Consider the following 18546-nt stretch of genomic DNA (forward strand, 5'->3'; position numbering starts at 1 on the left):
TGGCGGTGGCTGCCGCAGCCCTCCTGGGTGGCAGGGCCTCTCGCATAGCTCTGGGAATGCTCCCGACCCCTCTAATGCAGCCCGGATTCTTCTTGCTGGGGAAGTGCCGCTCTCATCCCCGCCTCGGCCTCCCCAGTGCTGGCACCCCCAGCCCAGTGCTGGTACCCGGCAGCATCCCAGCCGAGTGCAGGCATCACCAGCACCCCGACTACTGAGGGGCAAGCCCCAGCACCCCTGTCCCCCACTCACCCTGTCCCCGGGACGCTCGTGCGGATGCTGCTTGTTAGGGCTATGAAATATGTTTTCCGCTTGCGTGCTGGCGGCGAGGCTGGGATGGGCTCCGGCCACCCCAGAGCCACCCCCCGACGTGGTGCCGGGGAGCGGCCAAGTGTCTGGTGCACCCCGTGGCAATGTGCTGAGACCTCCCCGCCATGGAGGGGCTGGGGAGCAGCAGCACGGCCCTGCCCTGGGGGTGCCAATGGTGCCGGATGTGCGCCAGGCTCCCCCCGCCCCGTGGGCCTGCTGCAGCATCGTGGGGAGAATACGGAGGCATCCCTGGGACCCACAGCACAGCGCCCACGGTGGGGGCTCCATTGTGGGGACACTGATGCTGCTGTGTCATGTGTGGCAAGAGGCACTGCGGAGCTGCTGGGAATGGCGTGGAGCCACATGGAAACAGCCCCGCTCCTTGTCCCACAGTGTGCTGGGATGGGAATCCCTTCCTCCAGCACAGTGCCAGCCACAGGGAGCTCAATGCGTGGGGCACAGTGTGGGGCTGGCACCGTGGGATGCTCTGACCAGGGAGGCTCCCGTCACTCTTCCCACCTCCAGGTGAGTGCGGTACCCGGTCCCCCCGGCCCTTCTGCCTGCAGTGCTGGGTCTGCCCATGCGGGACCCCATCCCATCCCGGGGGTAAACCGGTGCCGGGGCCACCCGGCCGGCAGCGCTCTCCCGGCGATGGCCCCAACGTGGCCGGATCCGCGGCCCCCCGGCAGGAATGCGCCTCCCGCCCGCCGGGACAGCTTCCTCTTTTGCAACTATTTAAGGCTGGTTCCTGCCGCGAACCTGGCAGCAGCCGGGACATGGAGCGCATGGATGTGACCGAGACCTTCTCCGGCATCTCCCTGCCGGGGCACCTCCACACGCAGGAGTCTCTCAGCTTCGCCGTCACCTTCCCATTCCGCCCCACCGACGTGGTCATCGCCACCTACCCCAAATCAGGTGAGGCTCGGAGGGGTGGGGGGGCTCGGAGGGGGCCAGTAGCGACGGGGCACAGGGAGGGGACCCTGCTGGGTGTGCGGGGCAGTGGGGCAGGGCTGGGACCCCCAGGCTGCGCTGGGGACCAGGGGCAGGCTCTGCTGCACAGCCTCGGCTCCCCGCAGCACCGGGAGTCGCTTGTGGGGAGGGGAAGGGGCCGGGCCCGGGGCCAGCCCCTGGCCAGGCAGGACCCTGCGGCTCCCTGGTGCCTCTGGGCACAGCGCAGGGACCCCCGGCCCCAGCCATGAGCTCCGTTACCCCAAAACACTGCTCTGCGGGGGGAGGCAGCCACTCCCTGCCCTGCCTCAGCCCCGTCCCGTCCCCACTGCTTGGTTGGCAGAGGGTCCCATAGAGAACTTCCCTGTGCCACGCTGTGCTGAGCCACTGAGCTGGGCCCTGTGCCACGCCAGGCTGTGCCATACGATGCTGTGCCACGCTGCGCTGTGCCACACTGCGCTGTGCCGCACGGTGCCCCTCACAGGGCTCTGACTCCCGTGTCTGCAGGCACCACCTGGATGCAGGAGATCCTGACGCTGCTGTTCAGCCACGGGGACGTCCTCCCCGCCAAGACCATCCCCAACTGGGAGCGGGCGCCGTGGCTGGAGCAGGTCTACTTCAGGGAGGCCCTGCAGGACGTGCAGGACACGGCCGCCTGCCGGCTCATCACCACCCATCTGCCCGCCCGCATCCTGGCCCCTGCCCTGCAGCAGAGCAAGGCCAAGGTGAGGGGCTGCGACGGGCTGTGGAGTCCCCACCGGGGCATGCCGTGCCCATGGGGCTTCCCACAGCTGGGTGATTGCCAGGGGTTGCCTGAGTGGAATCCCCCCACCATGGGGCTGACACCGTGTGTGTGTGTGTCCCCGTAGGTGATCTACGTGGCCAGGAACCCCAAGGACGTCGTTGTCTCCTTCTACCACTTCCATCGCCTGGCCAAGTTCCTGCCTGATCCTGGATCCTTCGACAGCTTCCTCACGCAGTTCCTCGAGGGCACAGGTAAGGGCTGGGGAGCCCCTGGGGTGCTGGGGCTCAGCCACGAGGGCTCCCCATCACCTCCCGCCTCCCCCAGTGCACTACGGCTCCTGGTTCGACCACGTCAAGGGCTGGCTGGGTCAGCGGCAGCTCCTGGACATCTTCTACGTCACCTACGAGGAGCTGCACCAGGTGAGCCCCGGCTCGTCCCTGTCCCCATCCCTGTCCCCATGGCTGCCATGGTCTGACTGTCCCCCTCGCTGCAGGACCTGCGTGGCACCGCACAGCGGCTCAGCGCCTTCCTGGGCTGCCCACTGGAACCGGAGACACTGGCAGCCCTGGAGCAGCACTGCAGCTTCGCCACCATGCGTGACAACGCCATGGCCAACTACTCCCTCATCCCCATCGAGATCATGGACCACAGCCAGGGATGCTTCATGAGGAAAGGTGAGGGGGACGGGGTGCAGGGGGCATGGTGGGGACACGGCTGATCCTGGCTGCAGCATCCCTGTCACCACATCCCCTCCATCCCACAGGCGTTGTGGGGGACTGGCGGGACCACTTCTCCCCGTGGCAAAACGCGCTCTTCAACCGCCTCTACCAGGAGGAGATGGGTGACCTGGAGCTGCCCGTGCACTGGCCCATGGCCTGATGGGCTTTGGGGAGCTGGGGGGGGGGGGCACTGCACAATGAGACTGGCTCCCTGAGCCCTGCTGAAGGGGATGCAGCCTGCGTGGGGACCACCCCAAGCCCCATGCACCACCCCAGGGACTGGAGCTGGGGGTCTGGTGTTGAGGGGGGCTGTCTGCATGGCACCTCCCTGGGGATGGGGGCACTGCTGGCTACCCCCTGGGCTCCTGCCCTGGGGGGCGATGGGGCTGGGGATGACTATGACCTGCTTCCACCCCATGGAAATAAATATTTATTGCTGTTCCCAGCCCGGCGTTCCCGGGGTGTGGGGCGGGCAGTGGCGAGGGGCAGGAGCCACCGGCGCCACCAGGGTGGGGGACCCATCCCGAGGGATCTGCTCGGTGCAGGGGGCAGTGGCAGGGTGGGCAGTGCGGGGGCAGCACAGCATGGATCTATAGCGCTGGTGGAGCCCATGGCACGGGGCTGGCTGCTTCAGCAGCACCCAGGGCTGCCAGGGTGCACCCTCTGCCCCCCATCCCTGCCCTGGTGCGCCCTGCCTTTGGGCCCTCCTCTCCCTCCTGGTGTGTTTGCACCCAGAGATTGTGACCACACCACCCCAGCACCCTGAGCACCCCCAGCCCATGTCCTGCCGTGCTCCAAGGAGCTGCCGTTATCAAGGCACTTGGGAAGCGCTGGCACTGTCAATAATTAACCCCTGGCTTAATTGACCATCATCCACTGGGTCCATGTGGCACTGTGTCAGGGAGGGGGGCTGAGGGCTTGGCCCCAGCATGAGCAGACCCCCCAACAGGGCTGCACCGGGTTGCGTGCAGGCAATGAGACCCTCAGTGGGGCTCTGTCACTGCAGCCTGGTGGCACCATCTTCCCTGCTAACCTGGCCACTGCTCCCCACGCTGGCGGGTGCAGCTGCGGCAACATTGAGCACCCCCATCCCCATGGGGTCCTCCTGCACCCACCGGTGGGGCACCCATGGATTGAGGTACCAGGTCATCCCCCTGCCCACACTGAGCCGCAGGCAGCGCAGCTCATCAGGCGCTGGGTTTCTATGGCGACGTGTATTATCCTGCTTTATAGGAGATGAATCAGGATCTATAAATACACGGGTGGACGGGGAGGTGCGGGCAGCGTGCTCTGCGCCGGGGAGCCAGTGGCCGGCATGGTGGGTCAGCGTGGCTGCGCGGGTGGATGGGTGAGTGGCTGCCTGGATGGGGGCAGGCTGGTACCTCTGGTGGCAGCAGCATCCCCAGTGACAGCAGCATCCCCGGCCCGAGCCCAGCTCAGTGACACTCGTGTGGCTCTTGGGTGGCCACTGCCCCAGGCCCCAGTTTCAGTTGCTGTGGTGGCCATGGGTCACACCCCACCCCAGACGATGTCACCTGCCCAGGAGCATCTGCTGGCACCGGGACAGCGACACGCAGCGCGTGGCACGGGGTGAAGGGCACACGGCACGCGGCACGGCGCACACAACACGTGCCAGGAGGTGAATGGCACACAGTGAACGCACCCGGCTTTTGGTGCAGCGGACGGGGCACAGCGCTTGGTGCGCTGCACGTGGCACAGTGTGGCACACGGCATGCAGCACATGCAACGCAGCACATGACACACGGCACAGGGCACACGGTACGTGGGGTGGCACATAGTGTAACATGGAGCACGTACGATGAATCATGCAGCAGGTGACACATGGCATGCGGTACATGGCACATGGAAGAGGGCATGTGGCACATGGAGCATGACACATGGCGCACAGCACACGGTACACCACGCTGGCACAGGGCATGCAGCGCAGTGCATGGCATGCAGCATGCAGCACACGGTGTGTGGCTTGTGGCATGCGGTATGCAGCACATAGAGCATGTAGCACATGACATGCAGCACAGGGCACGTGGCACATGGTGCAGCATGGAGCACATAGCTTGAAGTGCACAGCAGGCGGCACAAGGCTCGAGGTACGTGGCACACGGCACACAGCACATGGCATGTGGCTCACAGCACACAGGTCGTGGTACGGCACACTGGCACACGGCATGCAGCATGCAGCACACGGCATGTGGCGCGTGACAATGGTAGGCAGCACATGGCAGAGTACATAGCACATGGCACAGAGCACAAGGCATGCATGTACGACAGGGAGCACGCAGCACATGACATAACATGTGGCATGGGCCATGGCACACAGCACAGCGCATGGGCACATAGCCCCTGGCATGTGGCACATGGCGTGTGGCACACAGCACGTGGCACGGGGTGCGCATCACACGGCACGCGGCACGCGGCTCTCGGCAGAGGCAATGTGCTGGGCAGGGGCAGGAGCAAAGCGCCAGCGCTGCCTCCGCTGCCGTGGCCTGGATTTCGGGGCCGCGGCACAGCGGGATGGACGGTGGCTCCACACAACTTGAAAGCAGCGGCTGCTCAAAGGCGCCTCGGCTCGAAAGCGCCGGCGCTGCCCTGTAAGCTGTCAGTCACGAATCCCCCTAAATATAGGTGCAGGCGGGGACGGGGCCACGTTCAGCTCTTGCCTGACGCTGGGCAGCAGTGAGGGGCACAAGAGGACACGGACAGCACCACAACTGCTGCCTGTCCCTTTGCTCGAACCACACAGATCGCCCGGAGAGAGGTTTGGTGTCAGTACCCAGAGAGCACATAGCACGAACACAAGGCTGGTCGCTTTATTGGGGGGGCCCCACACACCGGGGGGGGGTGTCATGCAGCCTCCAAGTAATGTCACAGCAACAGACAAGCAGGGACTGAGAGGACCACAGGGACAACAGGGACCAAGCGGAAACAGGCAGGGTGGTGCTGAGCACCGGGAGTGGGCAATGCCGGCCAGGGAGTCCTGCACCAGGGCACCGGGGCTGTCCCCATATCCCCATAGCCAGTGGGGACACGCTGCTGGCTCCCAGTGTGCCCCCTGGCCCGGCGAGGAGGGGGCTAAAGCAGGTCTGGGGCATGGTGGGGACCCCGTCAGACCCCACGCCACGCTGGGGGGGGCTCACTGAGGTGAGCTGAGGTTGGAGTCAGGGGTCTCTGAGCGGGGGCAACGGGGGGGGAAGGCCTTGTAGCTGTAGTATTCCACAACCTGCTTGGGCACCTCCGCCAGCACGCACTTGGCCAAGGCTGTTGGAGATGCCTGTGAGACAGGGGACACCAGGGACATGGGTGAGCCAGGGGCACCACAGCTCCCACTCGCCCCGGTGTGCAGAGCAGCATCCACGGCTCGCTGTGCCGTGATGCTTGGTGCTGCCATGGGGATGGGTGGGGATGGGAGGGGATGGAAGAGGCAGGAGGAACCCCAGCGCCCCACTCACATTCTTGAACTCCCGGAAAGGGACGAACTGGACGATGTCCCGCAGGACGGGCTCTCCCTTTGGGGAGCGCAGGATGCCGTCATCCCCATCCAGGATCTGCATGTCAGTGAAGTCGGCGTTGCCCACCCCAACGATGATGATGGACATGGGCAGGTAGGAGGCGCGGACGATGGCCTCCCGCGTGTCCGCCATGTCCGTCACCACTCCGTCCGTCAGGATCAGCAGGATGAAGTATTGCTGCGGGGAAAGGGAAGCTCTGGAGGGGGGTGCTCAGCCCCACTGGCAGCCCCATGCAGGGGAGCAGGACAAGGGCTTGGCTCTGACATTGGAGCAGCCACAAGCACAGAGCCAGCGGCTGGGGACACTGGGTACGTACTGAAGCCTCCTTGGTCCTCTCCTCGTTGGCCGCCACACGAGCCACCTTGGAGATAATGGGGGCCACGTTGGTGGGGCCGTAGAGCTGGATTTTGGGCAGGCAGCTCTGATAGGACTCCACAACGCCCTGGATGCCTGCGGGGGAAGCGAGGGATGAGAGGGGATGTGCCGGCAGCACGGGGCTCCAGCACAGCAGGGCCATGGGACCGGCCTGTCCAGAGCTGGACTCACCCTCACACTCATCGTTATCGGGGTTGAAGTTGATGGCGAAATCATGGGAGACCTGGAGGGGGAGAGGGGAGGGGGCAGCCAGTGCCCACCCCGGCTCCTGCATGGCCCCACGGGAGCCACGGCCAAGGGTGCAAGGAGGGATAAGCACATCCCTGGGGTCCCACCACACAACCACCCCCTTACCTCGTACTTGGGGGGGATCCTTGCACCAAAGCCCAGAGCTGAGAATTTCTTATCACTGCAAGGGAAGGGGTGTAAGGAGCCCCGGCAATGTCAGCACCAGGGTGACCAGCACCAGGGTGACCAGCACCAGGGACCTGCTGGAGCAACCGACCTGTCATAGTCCTGGCAGATCTCTCCCACCGCGACCAGCGCCTTGAGGTACTCGTTGGGCTGGTAGGGGTTGATGTAGTGCAGGGAGCAGCTGTTGCGGGGATCCCCGTTGGAGGCGGTGAAGTCGATGGCCACCTGCAGAGCGGATGGAGGAGAGGGTCCCCGCAAGGTCGGGTGGCTCTGCCAGCCCGGCCCTCCGGCACCGCAGCCTGCCCCCTGGTGCTGCAGGACGAGGGATGCTGCTCACCGTGAAGTGGATCTGGCAGCCGCCCATGATGTAGTCCAGGAAGGAGTAGACCCTGTGGATCTTCCATAGGGACCAGCGTCAGCCGGGCCTGCCCGGTGCTGCCCCACGGCAGCTGGGTATGGCACAACTCGGCACGGCACAGCCTGCACACCGGCACTCACCTTCAGGTCCAGCAGCACCACGACTCCCGAGTTCTTGTAGTTGCGCTTCTTGATCTTGTACTTGGGGTTCATGCAGTCCCACTGCACCTGCAGCACATTGCACCCGTGCTGCCTGTGGCCCCGCAGACCCACGAACATGCACCCACAGCCCCATAACCCTGCAGCCCCAGGGCACGGCTGCCTTCCTTCACTCTCAGCCAGCTCGGGGGGGGATCCAGTTTTCCCGGAGGAGAACAAACCCACCATCCATTCCTCAAAAAGAGGGCCAGCAAGAGAACAATCCCAAACCAGGGGAGGTGCCTCCTGGAATGGGATCGGCTGCTCCCACAGAGGGAAGACCCCACAAGCTGTCCCCTCATCTCTGTGCCTACCTTGTTCTCCCCCATCGCCTTCTGCATCTCCTCAAAGGTGGTGAAGAACTCGCCAATGAAGTCGTGTTTGCCGCGTGAGTCGTAGTCCCACACCACGCACTGCGCCGGGACACAGCTCAGCCATGGCTGGGCAGTGCTGGGCTGGGGTGGACCAAGCACCCCACACTGTACCCAGCCCTGGCACTGACCCCCCAACCATTCCAAGTGGTTTGGGGTGCCCAGCCACTGGGTACATGTGCCCCAGGAATGGGGGTCCCCATTGACCTTCCTCACCCTCAGCTTCCTCTTCTCCTCACAGCTGCAGAGCGAGTTAAGAGAGACCTTGAAGGGTTCCCATATGGGGCTCAGGTTGTTCTTCACCACCTGTGAGACAAGGGGCTCAGTGGGGCTGGGCAGTGGCTGTAGGCCGACCATGGGCTGGGTGCTGCCCAGCCTCACCTCCGTGCGATACACGAGCTGCTCGCTGCGGTCGTCGTCGATGCGGTAGATCTCCAGGAAGGGATCCGACTTGCTGAAGAGGTCCTGGAGGAGGGAGCATGGGGTAGAGCCCGTGCTGTGCCCTGCCCACCCTGCTCCCTGCTGCGGGACCCGGCTCACCTTGTCATCCAGCTTCTTGGCCCGGAAGGCGAGCTCCACGTACCCGTTGTTCCCCGAGATCTCCTCCGAGATCACCTGCGAGGAGAGGCAGCCACAGGATGCTCAGAGCCTTTGTCCCCCTGCCCTCCCTGCCTGCAGGGCCAGGGTGCTACCCAGCAGGGGACACGGTGCCATCTGCATGCCCTGGCACGGTGGGCACCCCCAGGGTGACAAACAAACATCAGTGGGACCCTGAGCCCTTCCCATCCCTGAGAGCCTGGTGGGCTGTGGGGCTGGATGGCAGCTGGAAAAGGAGGAGGGACACTGGGGACCTCCCATATGCCCCAGCTTGGGGTCACCCTCTCTAACTCAGTATCACCCCACTGACCCAGCTCAGTGCCATCCCAGCACCCTTGTCCAGTGCCACCCATGCTCCCCGTTCTCGTGCCACCCCAGGGTGCCAGCTTGGTGCCACCCATGCATCCCATGGTGCCGCTCACCGTGATGGTGGACTTGCCCGCGAACTTGCCGTACTTGAGGAACAGCGGCTTCGTCACCCTCTTCTGCGCCACGATCTGCAAAAGCCGAGGGATCGGGTTGGGGACACCACCAATGCGTGTCCCTGGGGTGGGGGCCGCCAGCTCACCTGCCCCACGGTGCACTCCATGCCCCCCAGGAAGTCATCGTCGTGCGTGCCCACGCCGGCGTGGCCGTGGCTGTCGTACACCTCAAACCGCAGCTTCTGCACCTCCTCGAAGTAGTAATCCACCGTGAAGATCTTGGCGAACACGGGGTTCAGGTTGCTTTTGATGACCTCGCTGCGGTCCACCTGCACGCAGGGAGCTCGGATGGGGGGCAGCGGGGACACAGCCCGGCTCAGGGATGGATCTGGGGCCGCAGGAGCTGCCCGAGGCCTTGGGATGTCAGAGCGCATCCAGGGCCAGGGTTAGCTCAGGGATGCAGACACAGGGGAAGCCGGCCAGCTGCCGGGAAGGACCAGCGTTGCGCATCCACCGGTTTCCATACAAACGGCATTCGGAGGCAGCCCTGTTTTTGGCTCAGGCAGGGATGCGAGCGCCCTGCCAGGTCTCAGGTTCTGAAGCACTGCTCCCTTCAGGAACCAGGGCAAACCCCGTGGTCAGCTCAAGGGGATGCTCTGCCTCGGGACCGCAGTCTGCCAGAGCTCCAGCCAAGTGGGAGCAATGAGTTGGTGCCCAGGACAAGCCCCTGTGCTCCTACCCTGGGCTGGCCAAGGGCAGGGGTACCAGTCACCGGTCACCATGGCCGTGGCAGGCGGGGGGTGCTCAGCATCTCTGGCTGCGCTGGCACCAAGCACTGAGCGCCTTCCAGGAGCCTCCCGCACATCCCATCCCTGCAGCGCTGACTCAACGGGACACATCCTGGCCAGGGCACCTCGCCAGCCTCCGTCCCCTGCCCACCACCTGCCTGGAACAGCAGCATCTGCTGAACCCACACCATCCAGACCCCATGGGCACCCTCCGAGGTGGGGTGGCCAAGGTACAGCAGGTCCAATCCGTGCAGCACTGTGCCTACAGCCCCATCACGGGGCTTTGGGTCACCTCAGCCCCTCCGGTGCCAGCCCCTCTAGCGTGTCCAGGGCTGCGTGCATGTGTGGAACATGGCATGGCACACACAGCGTGGTGCATAGGGCGCAGCTGGCTCGGCACGGCACAGCCTGGCACGGGGCCCCTTGCAGCCCACCCTGGCTTCAGCTCTGGCTCCGTCGAGCAGAGTCAATTACACGCAGAGGGATTTAGCGCTCAATCTGCCGGCTGAGCAGCGGCGATTAGCAAGCGTGGAGCTGTCAGTGCCAGCATGGAGCTAATCCGTGGGGAGCGATGGGAAGGAGCCATCCCGGCCCCAGCGCCAACACCAGCCCCACTGCCAGGACCCCACAGTGCAGTGCAGTGAGGGGCACACGGCTGTAGGGCCAGCCCTGACCCCACTCCGAGCTCCCTGTCCTGGTCCCGAGCACGGTGAGACCAGCTCAGGGGTGGCCAAGGTATCCCAGAGCTTTACTCTGACCGAGATGCCTGCACTGTCTCCATGCACTGTGATGGTCCCACAGTGCCCTGCCCTGCCCCGTGAGCCTCCCTGCACCTTGCACCCTGCTGCCTGCACCCGGCACTGTGAGCTTTGCACCTTGCATCCAGCATCCGCTGTGTGCACCCTGCTCCCCACCATCTCCTGCACCCTGCTTCAAACCCTGCACCCTGCTTCAAACCCTGCACCCTGCTCCAAACCCTGCACCCTGCTCTCCATCTCCTGCACCTTGCACCTTGCCCCGTTCTGTACAATCTCCTGCACCTTGCTCTGCGCCCTGTTCACCATTTCTTGCACCCTGCCCTGCACCGTTCTCCACCGTCTCCTGCACCCTGCACCCTGTTCTCCACCAGCTCCTGCCCCTTGCATCCTGCTCTGTACCCTGAATCCTGCTCTGTACCCTGAACCCTGCTCTCCATCATCTCCTGAACCCACCACACCAGCTCCTGCCCCATCTGCAGCCCTATGGGCATCGCAGCCACTCTGGAGCTGCTCCAGGGACAGCACCACCACATCTGTTCCCATCCCAGTGACACAAACCCTGCATCCAGCACCCTTGCAAGTCCCCAGTGACAGCCAGCCCCTGCCCCGCTGCAGCGGGTGCTGGCTGAGCCCCCTACCCTCCTACCTCTGTCCACTGTCCCTGGGACTGCATCAGCAGCAGGACGCAGGGGTCGGACTTGTTGAGCGTGTCGCGGTCCAGGAGGTGCTTACAGCTCACCCGCAGCTCCACCTTGGAGAGCACGGCCAGCGAGGCCTGTGGGGACGGCTCGTGCGCCTCACCCACGGTGCCCATGGGGCGCTGGGGGGCCGGGCGAGATGGGGGGCAGGCGGCTCCGTGGGAGAAGGGCATGTGGGGGGCAATGGGGCGGCTGCTGCCTTTGCTGCTCTCAGGGAGCCGTGCAGGCACCCGTCATGCCCGGGGCACGCTGCCCCACAGTGCCAGGTGTGTGGGGTCTGGCAGGTCCCTGGCGCGTTGGTGGGATGTTCTGGCGTGTGGAGGGGACCGTGTTTGAAGTGGGGTGCTGGTTCCAGTCCCAGTGGCTCCACAGAACCCTGCAAGACATGAAAGCACAACGAGGTGAGCTGGAGCTGGGTCACGCTTCGTGATGCTGCCCTGTACCCCCAAGCACCAGCCTGCCCCATGGGTGCTGCTGTGCCCCCGGTCACCCAACAGCACCCTGGGCTGAGGAGGAGTCCTGTGGAGCCATGCCTAGCTCTGCCCCAGCCCCACTGAGGGGCAGGATGAGCATCCAAGTGGGGCTGTGAGGCTGTGCAGGACTGGGGGTGACCATCCCGGTACTGGGGAGCACAAAACCCCCTCCGGTCCCTGCAGGCAGTGGTGACACCGGATCCTTGTCCATGCTGCTGGGCGACGCTGGCAGTGCTGGCCACGTCCTGCTGCACCAGACAGGGCTCTTGGCACTTGGGTTATGGGGGGACTTCCCCCGTGCTGGGGACGGGGGCCACCCTGCACATCGATGCTGGTGATGCTCAGCCAAGTGATGCTGCCGTGAGGGGTCGTCAAGGGGCTCTGCCAGCCCCAGCACCCTGGGGCTGCCTGGCTTGGGCAGGGTCTGGGGCAGAGCTGCCCTCCTGCCATGCCCTAGCACGCCCAGCTCACCCAAAGCTTCCCAGTGAAGCCATGCACGGCACAGGCAACCCAGCACATGGCTCTGGTGCCCCAGCTCCGGAGGGTACTGTCCTCTTCCCCAGGACCACAGGCACCCCTTGGCTACCCCCAGTGGAGAGGGCACCGGATCCCACCCTGCCCGGCCGAACCCCCTCACCTGGGTGCTGGTGCCTTGGGCTCTGCACGGCTCTGGGGTCGGTGTGCCAGCCGGAGCCGGTGTGCCAGCCGGAGCTGCCGCCGCTGCCACCTCCACACAACTGACTCAAGCTGCAGCTCGGGAGCGAAGCCCTAAGAGGGAGATGACAAGCTCCGTTAACTGCCTCGCTGCCGGCTCCGGCGCAGAGCCCACCAGCAGGCACTGTGGCTCAGAGGGGTACCCCGGCACAAGAGGCCGTGCCAGGACAGATGCTCCCGCTCCAGACGAGCCCCCGATACACAGCCCACACTTCCAGCACCCCACAGCCCCTCGCCCTCCACAGCTGCTCCCCGCGGGGTGCCCAGGGCCCATCCTGGGTGCAGCCCCACACACAAACAGCCCAGTGCAAGGATGGGGAGCCCCAAACCACTGGGTGCGCTCCCCACGTGCTGGAGCATCCAGACCCACACCCCATGCCCCGGCACCCCTCCCAGCACCCCAGAGCCGTGGTGCTGCCAGCTTGGCTTTATGAAATATGATATAATTAGCCCATATTTGGAGGGATTAAAATGCAGATAGGGCTAATGAGCATGAGGGCCCTGGGCTTTGGGAGCTAATCCCCAGCCTGCATGGCAGAAATAGGCCACCCTGCTTCCCTGCAGCCCCATGGCGCAGCCAGGAAGGGACTGGGCAAAGAGAGGCTCATGCTGGGCAGACCTTGCCAGGGTGTTGGAGCACCCTCAGGTTCATCCAGCTCTGCTGGGGTCCCTGCACTGGAGCACTTCATCGCTTCAGAGCCTCAAGTTTCTGTCACCGACCTGCTGATGAGAATGAATGATTCCATTACCTCAGCACTCGCAGCGCAGCCAGGCTGTGGAACAGCCCCAGAACTGGTCAGTCAGCAAACAGGAGCTCCCTGGAGCAAGACCGACCCCACAACCCTGCCCGTGACCCAACCACCCCCTGCTCTGCAGCATGCAGTGCCCAGGAGCCCCACAACACCCATGAGGACAGGCCAGAAGCCCCAGACCTTTCTACATGGCAGGGCTGGGCTCCTCTTCAATGCCATCAAGGTATTTCCCGAAAGAACTGGCTTAAAGATTCAGATAAACAGAAGCCAGGGCAAGGCTAGAGGTAGGGTTAGGCTGGCTATGGATGCAGCACATCTCTACCCTCCTCAAGCACTGTAAGACTGGGGTGAGGCTTGTGGGGCAAGTGACTGTTGAGCCCTCAGGGGTGACACCCACCAACTGCTCTGCCTCACACACAACTGCACACAGAGCTGCGGACACCATCAGATCTGAGGTGATTTAATGGGCAGCAGACATCTCACCAGGGAGGTGGGTTCCCCCCAAAATCCCCCCTCTCACAGTGCTCCATGGGGGCAGACCCACTGAGGTCTGGGACGTCCCCACTGGGAGGGAGGGAGGGCAGGCTGCAGCCCTGCAGACACAGCAGAGCCCTCCCTGCAGGGTGCTGGTTCCACTCCCTTCCAGGGAAGTTGGGAGTCTCACCACCACAATCCGCACCAGGCACACACACCCGCTGCAGAGCGGGGTGGCTCTGTTCCATACGTTTGCTCTGAAAAGACAGCACACTCGTGTTTCCACATTTTTTATTGACAGCTCATTTCTTCTTCTCCACATCCTGCTCAGCCGCCTCTTTGGCGCGTTTTGCGCGGATGCCGAAGAGCCGGGCATTGGCTCGAGCCATGCGCAGGCTGGCGAAAGCCTTGAAGTTCTTTTCATCTTCCGAGATAACACGAGCCTTCTCCCGCTTGAAAACCTGGTGGAGAGAGCACAGACAGTCAGGCTGCACACCAGAGCCTCCCAGGGACCACGTTCAAAGCTCAACACAATTAATCTCGCTCCGTTTCCATCACTCGCTCCGTGGTGCTGTGAACAGAGCACTTGTGCCATCTACAGGCCCTGCCCTCAGCATCACTCAGTCAGGCACCCCATTTCAACCCATTCCTGATTTGCCAGAACATACCAGGGAAAAAAACCCCACCAAACAAGCCCAACATGGGATCTGAGTCAGGTGTGTGGTGCTAACACACACCAACAGCGCCTTTTGGAAGCAGCAGGGGTTTGAGACAAGCGCTGACTACACGTGATTATTTCCAACCAACGCATCTGAACCCCTGACACTGAAGCTCTTCTCCAGAACACGATTTAAGGACCTTCTCATCTGATTAAGTTTAGCAGAGCTCCAACTAATTAGTCCTTCGCAGTCTGCTTTGCAACAGGGAGGAAATAAACAGACCGAAGTACTTGTGGCAAAAGGATGAGGTTGACCTGTTGCTTCTTTTCTCTGCCCCAAGACGGGAAGTGTCTGGAGACAGCAACACTGAGCTGCAGAACAGCAGGAGAATCCTCTCCATAGAGTCTCAATTATCACACAGAAAACACAATTTAGCCACACTTACATTCTTGATCGGCATAACCGGTCCAGTCAGCTGAGTTGCCATCTTGAGTTCCTCAGCCTGTGGAACAAGAGGACAAAACCCATCACGGAAAAAGCAGCATTTAAAACTCCTTGGGCTGGCAGCTGGGTTAGAAGCGTGCACTGAGCACCAGTACCCAGCTCAATGCACTGTTAACAACTCTGACCGGAGATTTAACACTGACTCATAACAACTTCAGCATTTCAGGCACAGCCGTGCCGCATCGACAATCCCTGCTCTGCCTGGCTATCCATCAGCCCGGATCTGACCAAAGGGGCAGCGGCCTTCTGATGTCCTGCCAGCTGGAAAAACATTGACATCCAGCGCGCCCGTTTTAGTTTGATACCCAGTATGTTCTGCAGCAATTCCTCCTAAGGATAAGTCCAGCTACTTGTAAGAGTGTGCCGTGAAACAAAAATGATTCAAGTTTTGTTTTAGATAGCTGATTTTAAGTAAAGACACTTGGAACAGTATTTCAGCATCTACCTACTGGCAAAGTAGCTTCATGCCCTTCCTCCCGTTTCAAAAAGCCTCCTGAGCGTGGTGGGCTCTGCTGTGGGCGACTGGCTCAAAACTGACTCTCCAGAAGATTGAGGACAGGCTGAGCACGCCACCGTTTCCCATGGCAAACACATACCATGGGCAAAGCCAAGGGACCAATCATATTCTGCATCTTGGTGGGATTTTAATGAAAAGCACTTTTGTGAGTCAACAGCAACAACCTCCTAAACACTTTCCTGCACATGGCCTTCGCTGAACTACTCTACTGAAGAGTTTGCCCTTGCTTTCCTCTCCCTTTCCAAGGCAGACCAGAACTTCATGCAGACTTTTTAGCTACTCTATTTAGCATCATACTCTGAAAAGATTACTCAAGTGGTCAGGCCCCACGTCTGAGGGCTTCCTTCAGCACCCTGGCAGTCCCTAGTTCAACAAACACTGCTTGACCACACAGCACTGGGATGGGCAGACTGACAATCAGGAACAGACCCTGGGAAACTGTGGACCAGATGACCTTTGAAGGCTCCTTCCAACCAAAACTGTTCTGTGATTCTAAACATCTGTAGCAGCCAACTACTTACAGAGCTGTCTCCCTTCTTCGGCATAGCCGGCTTCCTTGGGAAGAGGATAAGCTTGGAGTGGTACTCCTTCAGCCTCTGCACGTTGGCTTGCAGGGACTCCGTGGACTTGTTACGTCGCCGGGGATCCACAGAGATTCCAATAGTCCGGGCGAACTTTTTGTTGATGCCAGCGAGCTGAAGAGAGAGTAGAGTGTGTGGTGTCAGCATCTGACAAGCCCCAGTGCCACTGCCGGGAGCCGCTCTGGTCATTAACCAGGGAATCATCCAGGTGCGGTCATCAGGGCTGCAGAGCGTGGAGAACCACATCTAACCAAGCATCCTACTGGCAGTGTGAGGAACAGGGACCCACGTGTCACGGGCAACAGGGTGTCTGTGTTTTAGTGCTGAATTTACAGTGAATTTACACTGAATTTACAGTGGTTTTTGCAGTGGGATTTCCTCATGAGAGCAAAGCACAACCCCAAGTAATCACAAGGGGGACGTTTAAACTCTGATACACACAAGACAGATATTTATCAAGTCACTGCCCAGATAGTTCTGGTTCACCTCATACAGTAATCTCCAGTAAATAAGTATTTTTTTGTAACCCTCTTAAGCAGGAAATAACTTCATCTTCTGTTTAAAGACAAACATCTGCATATCATTTTGTATTCCACCACTATCCAAAAATTAAAGAAAAAGTAATGACACATCTGACATCCAGAAAAACTTTACTGTTTCAATGCACTAATTTCACTGTTAAAAATGTTTTAATTAAATGCTAAATAACACACAAGAGGCAGCTGCGGGCTGCCAGCAAGCCCTGGTGATTATTTCTGCCCACTGCGAGCAGATACATGGGTGGGAGTTCCACAATCCAGCTTTAACTGCTCATCGGCTCAGCGCATCTGGGAATGTCACAGGAAAAGTTCCTGAATCCCACAGGATTTACAGTGTTCCTAAACCAACTCATAGCTACTGCATGAAAAATGGTCTCATGCATGTGAAACTATGGTGCACAGGTCCCTGTCCTGGCAACACTACCTTCTTGAAGTAAGTTGAACATGGTTTATTCTGTCCGCAACAGGAACAGGTTCATGTTGGGTTAACATTTTTGGGATAAGCAGAAACATGTTTCAAAATAACAAAAGAAATTAATGAAGAGGCTTTTAGCTTTTCACTCCCTGAAAGAAGCTGAGGAGACTCAATGAAGGCTCTTCCAGAGCCTTCAGAAAAGGACTTTAACAGTGTGACCAGGAAAAAAGGACATTTCACTCTGACATACACTGCAACGCCACCCCCTGGTTAAAGGAAAGGCAAGACCAGTGTTTTCTGTGCCCCTGTAGAGCAGCAACTCTCCATGTCTCCTATAGCTGAGCCAGTGCCACCAAATACTGACAGCCTGGCACATGTTCTATATATGGAAGAACAGGCCAAGACAAGAAGCTTCAGCATGGAGTGAATTTGACTGGGTTGGGATCAGCGTGCTATACTTACCTTAAGCTCTTCCAGGCTGAAGCCTCTGCCAGCGCGGACTTTTTTGTGGTACCTGATCGTAGGGCACCTCACTATAGGCCGAATGGGCCCAGCCACAGGACGGGGAGCGATGCGCCGAGCCCTTGCCTGGCGGGCCTTCCTCCTGGGATGTGAAACAGGACGGGGATGAGAAACACAAATCAAGGTATCACAGACTGGTTTGTGTTGGAAGGGAGCTTAAAGCTCCTCCAGCTCCAACCCCTGCCACAGGCAGGGACCCCTTCCACTAGAGCAGCTTGCTCCAAGCCCCTGTGTTCAACCTGGCCTTGAACACTGCCAGGGATGGGGCAGCCACAGCTTCTCTGGGCACCCTGTGCCAGCGCCTCAGCACCCTCACAGGGAAGAGCTTCTGCCTAAGAGCTCATCTCAATCTCCCCTCTGGCAGGTTAAAGCCATTCCCCCTTACCCATGCCCACCTGCCCTTGTCAAAAGCCCCTTCCCAGTTTTCTTATCAGCCCATTCAGGCACTGAAAGCTGCTCTAAAGTCTCTCTAGAATCTTCTCCAGGTTGAACCACCCCAGCTCCCTCAACGTGCCTTCACAAGAGAGCTGCTCCACCCCTTGGCTCATCTTTATGGCCTTCTCTGACACCACTCCAGCGCTGCCAGCTGATAAGCCCTGCAGGGAAGGCTCCTGCCATACAGGAATCTCTCAGACACAAACGCATCGCTACTCTGGCTCCTGGATGCTTCTATAGAACAGCTGCAGTCATCAGACACAAAAGGGTTCAAGGGAATCATCAATGTCGTACAGCGATTCCGGAGATGTCTCATCACTTGACTGCAGCCGGAACGGCCTGACCCTGACCAAAGCCACCCCGCACCAAAGCGGCAACCCCAGCTCTCCAACACGTAACCTGGGGGCAACACCCGGAAAGAGCCACGCAGCTCTCCAGCCTCCCAAGCAGCCCCACACGAGGCACAGCCCCCCCCGGCCCCGCCGTCCCTCACCTGCGGATCTTGCGGGCGGGCTGGTTGAACCATGTGGCCACTCGCCGCTGCCAGTCCTTGTGGAAGTGGGGCTTCAGGATCATGCCATTGCGGCTGGGCGCCATGGCTGCTGCGGCCTGCGGACACGGGCACGTCTAAAAGCGGAGCACCCCGCCCCCCCCCCCGGGACAAGTCCGGAGCGCCCCAAGCCCCCACCACCCCGCCCGGGGCAAGGCCCCATGTCCAGGACCGGAGCCTCCTCCGGG

General features: G+C 61.2%; 3 protein-coding genes and 1 non-coding gene across 4 annotated transcripts; 1 reads left to right on the plus strand and 3 right to left on the minus strand.

Annotated features, from left to right (window-relative positions):
• The first annotated feature begins 1008 nt into the window (after positions 1 to 1008).
• LOC130595333 (sulfotransferase 2B1-like) lies at positions 1009 to 2895 on the plus strand. Its single transcript, XM_057401952.1, has 6 exons — positions 1009 to 1221; positions 1762 to 1979; positions 2124 to 2250; positions 2324 to 2418; positions 2493 to 2673; positions 2763 to 2895. Exons 1-6 carry the CDS (start codon positions 1083 to 1085, stop codon positions 2876 to 2878), a joined length of 876 nt encoding a protein of 291 aa, XP_057257935.1. The 5' UTR covers positions 1009 to 1082; the 3' UTR covers positions 2879 to 2895.
• Positions 2896 to 5844: 2949 nt separating this feature from the next.
• On the minus strand, positions 5845 to 12600 carry CPNE7 (copine 7). Its single transcript, XM_057401981.1, has 16 exons — positions 12334 to 12600; positions 11172 to 11599; positions 9126 to 9308; positions 8980 to 9054; positions 8501 to 8575; positions 8342 to 8425; positions 8177 to 8266; positions 7904 to 8002; positions 7533 to 7619; positions 7372 to 7431; positions 7126 to 7259; positions 6975 to 7029; positions 6792 to 6843; positions 6562 to 6695; positions 6186 to 6422; positions 5845 to 6007 (listed from the first exon to the last, which is right to left on the minus strand). Exons 2-16 carry the CDS (start codon positions 11394 to 11396, stop codon positions 5870 to 5872), a joined length of 1728 nt encoding a protein of 575 aa, XP_057257964.1. The 5' UTR covers positions 11397 to 11599; positions 12334 to 12600; the 3' UTR covers positions 5845 to 5869.
• A 1310-nt stretch (positions 12601 to 13910) lies between these two features.
• RPL13 (ribosomal protein L13) lies at positions 13911 to 18439 on the minus strand. Its single transcript, XM_057401982.1, has 5 exons — positions 18302 to 18439; positions 17314 to 17455; positions 15838 to 16011; positions 14741 to 14797; positions 13911 to 14097 (listed from the first exon to the last, which is right to left on the minus strand). Exons 1-5 carry the CDS (start codon positions 18403 to 18405, stop codon positions 13939 to 13941), a joined length of 636 nt encoding a protein of 211 aa, XP_057257965.1. The 5' UTR covers positions 18406 to 18439; the 3' UTR covers positions 13911 to 13938.
• LOC130595357 (small nucleolar RNA MBII-202) lies at positions 18045 to 18126 on the minus strand. Its single transcript, XR_008971299.1, has one exon. It is a non-coding gene; the product is annotated as a small nucleolar RNA MBII-202 (small nucleolar RNA).
• Positions 18440 to 18546: the final 107 nt, after the last annotated feature.

Source organism: Pezoporus wallicus, unplaced genomic scaffold, assembly GCF_028554395.1.
Source record: "Pezoporus wallicus isolate ANWC-B61680 ecotype Strahan unplaced genomic scaffold, APGP_CSIRO_Pwel_v1 contig_10187, whole genome shotgun sequence".
Classification (NCBI taxonomy): Eukaryota; Metazoa; Chordata; class Aves; order Psittaciformes; family Psittacidae; genus Pezoporus; species Pezoporus wallicus.

What these genes read in the sequence shown, in the direction of transcription:
- LOC130595333 (XM_057401952.1), top strand. Translation starts at nt 1,083, where the DNA reads ATGGAGCGCATGGATGTGACCGAGACCTTCTCCGGCATCTCCCTGCCG. An exon ending in CGCCACCTACCCCAAATCAG is followed by an intron (nt 1,222 to 1,761) that starts GTGAGGCTCGGA and finishes CCGTGTCTGCAG; the next exon opens with GCACCACCTGGATGCAGGAG. An exon ending in GGGATGCTTCATGAGGAAAG is followed by an intron (nt 2,674 to 2,762) that starts GTGAGGGGGACG and finishes TCCATCCCACAG; the next exon opens with GCGTTGTGGGGGACTGGCGG.
- RPL13 (XM_057401982.1), bottom strand. Translation starts at nt 18,405, where the DNA reads ATGGCGCCCAGCCGCAATGGCATGATCCTGAAGCCCCACTTCCACAAG. An exon ending in CGAAGAAGGGAGACAGCTCT is followed by an intron (nt 14,798 to 15,837) that starts GTAAGTAGTTGG and finishes CTTGTTCCACAG; the next exon opens with GCTGAGGAACTCAAGATGGC. An exon ending in CGGTTATGCCGATCAAGAAT is followed by an intron (nt 14,098 to 14,740) that starts GTAAGTGTGGCT and finishes TCTCTCCACCAG; the next exon opens with GTTTTCAAGCGGGAGAAGGC.
- CPNE7 (XM_057401981.1), bottom strand. Translation starts at nt 11,396, where the DNA reads ATGCCCTTCTCCCACGGAGCCGCCTGCCCCCCATCTCGCCCGGCCCCC. An exon ending in TGGTGCTGCTGGACCTGAAG is followed by an intron (nt 7,432 to 7,532) that starts GTGAGTGCCGGT and finishes TCCCTATGGAAG; the next exon opens with ATCCACAGGGTCTACTCCTT. An exon ending in GCTGCCAGATCCACTTCACG is followed by an intron (nt 7,260 to 7,371) that starts GTGAGCAGCATC and finishes TCCGCTCTGCAG; the next exon opens with GTGGCCATCGACTTCACCGC.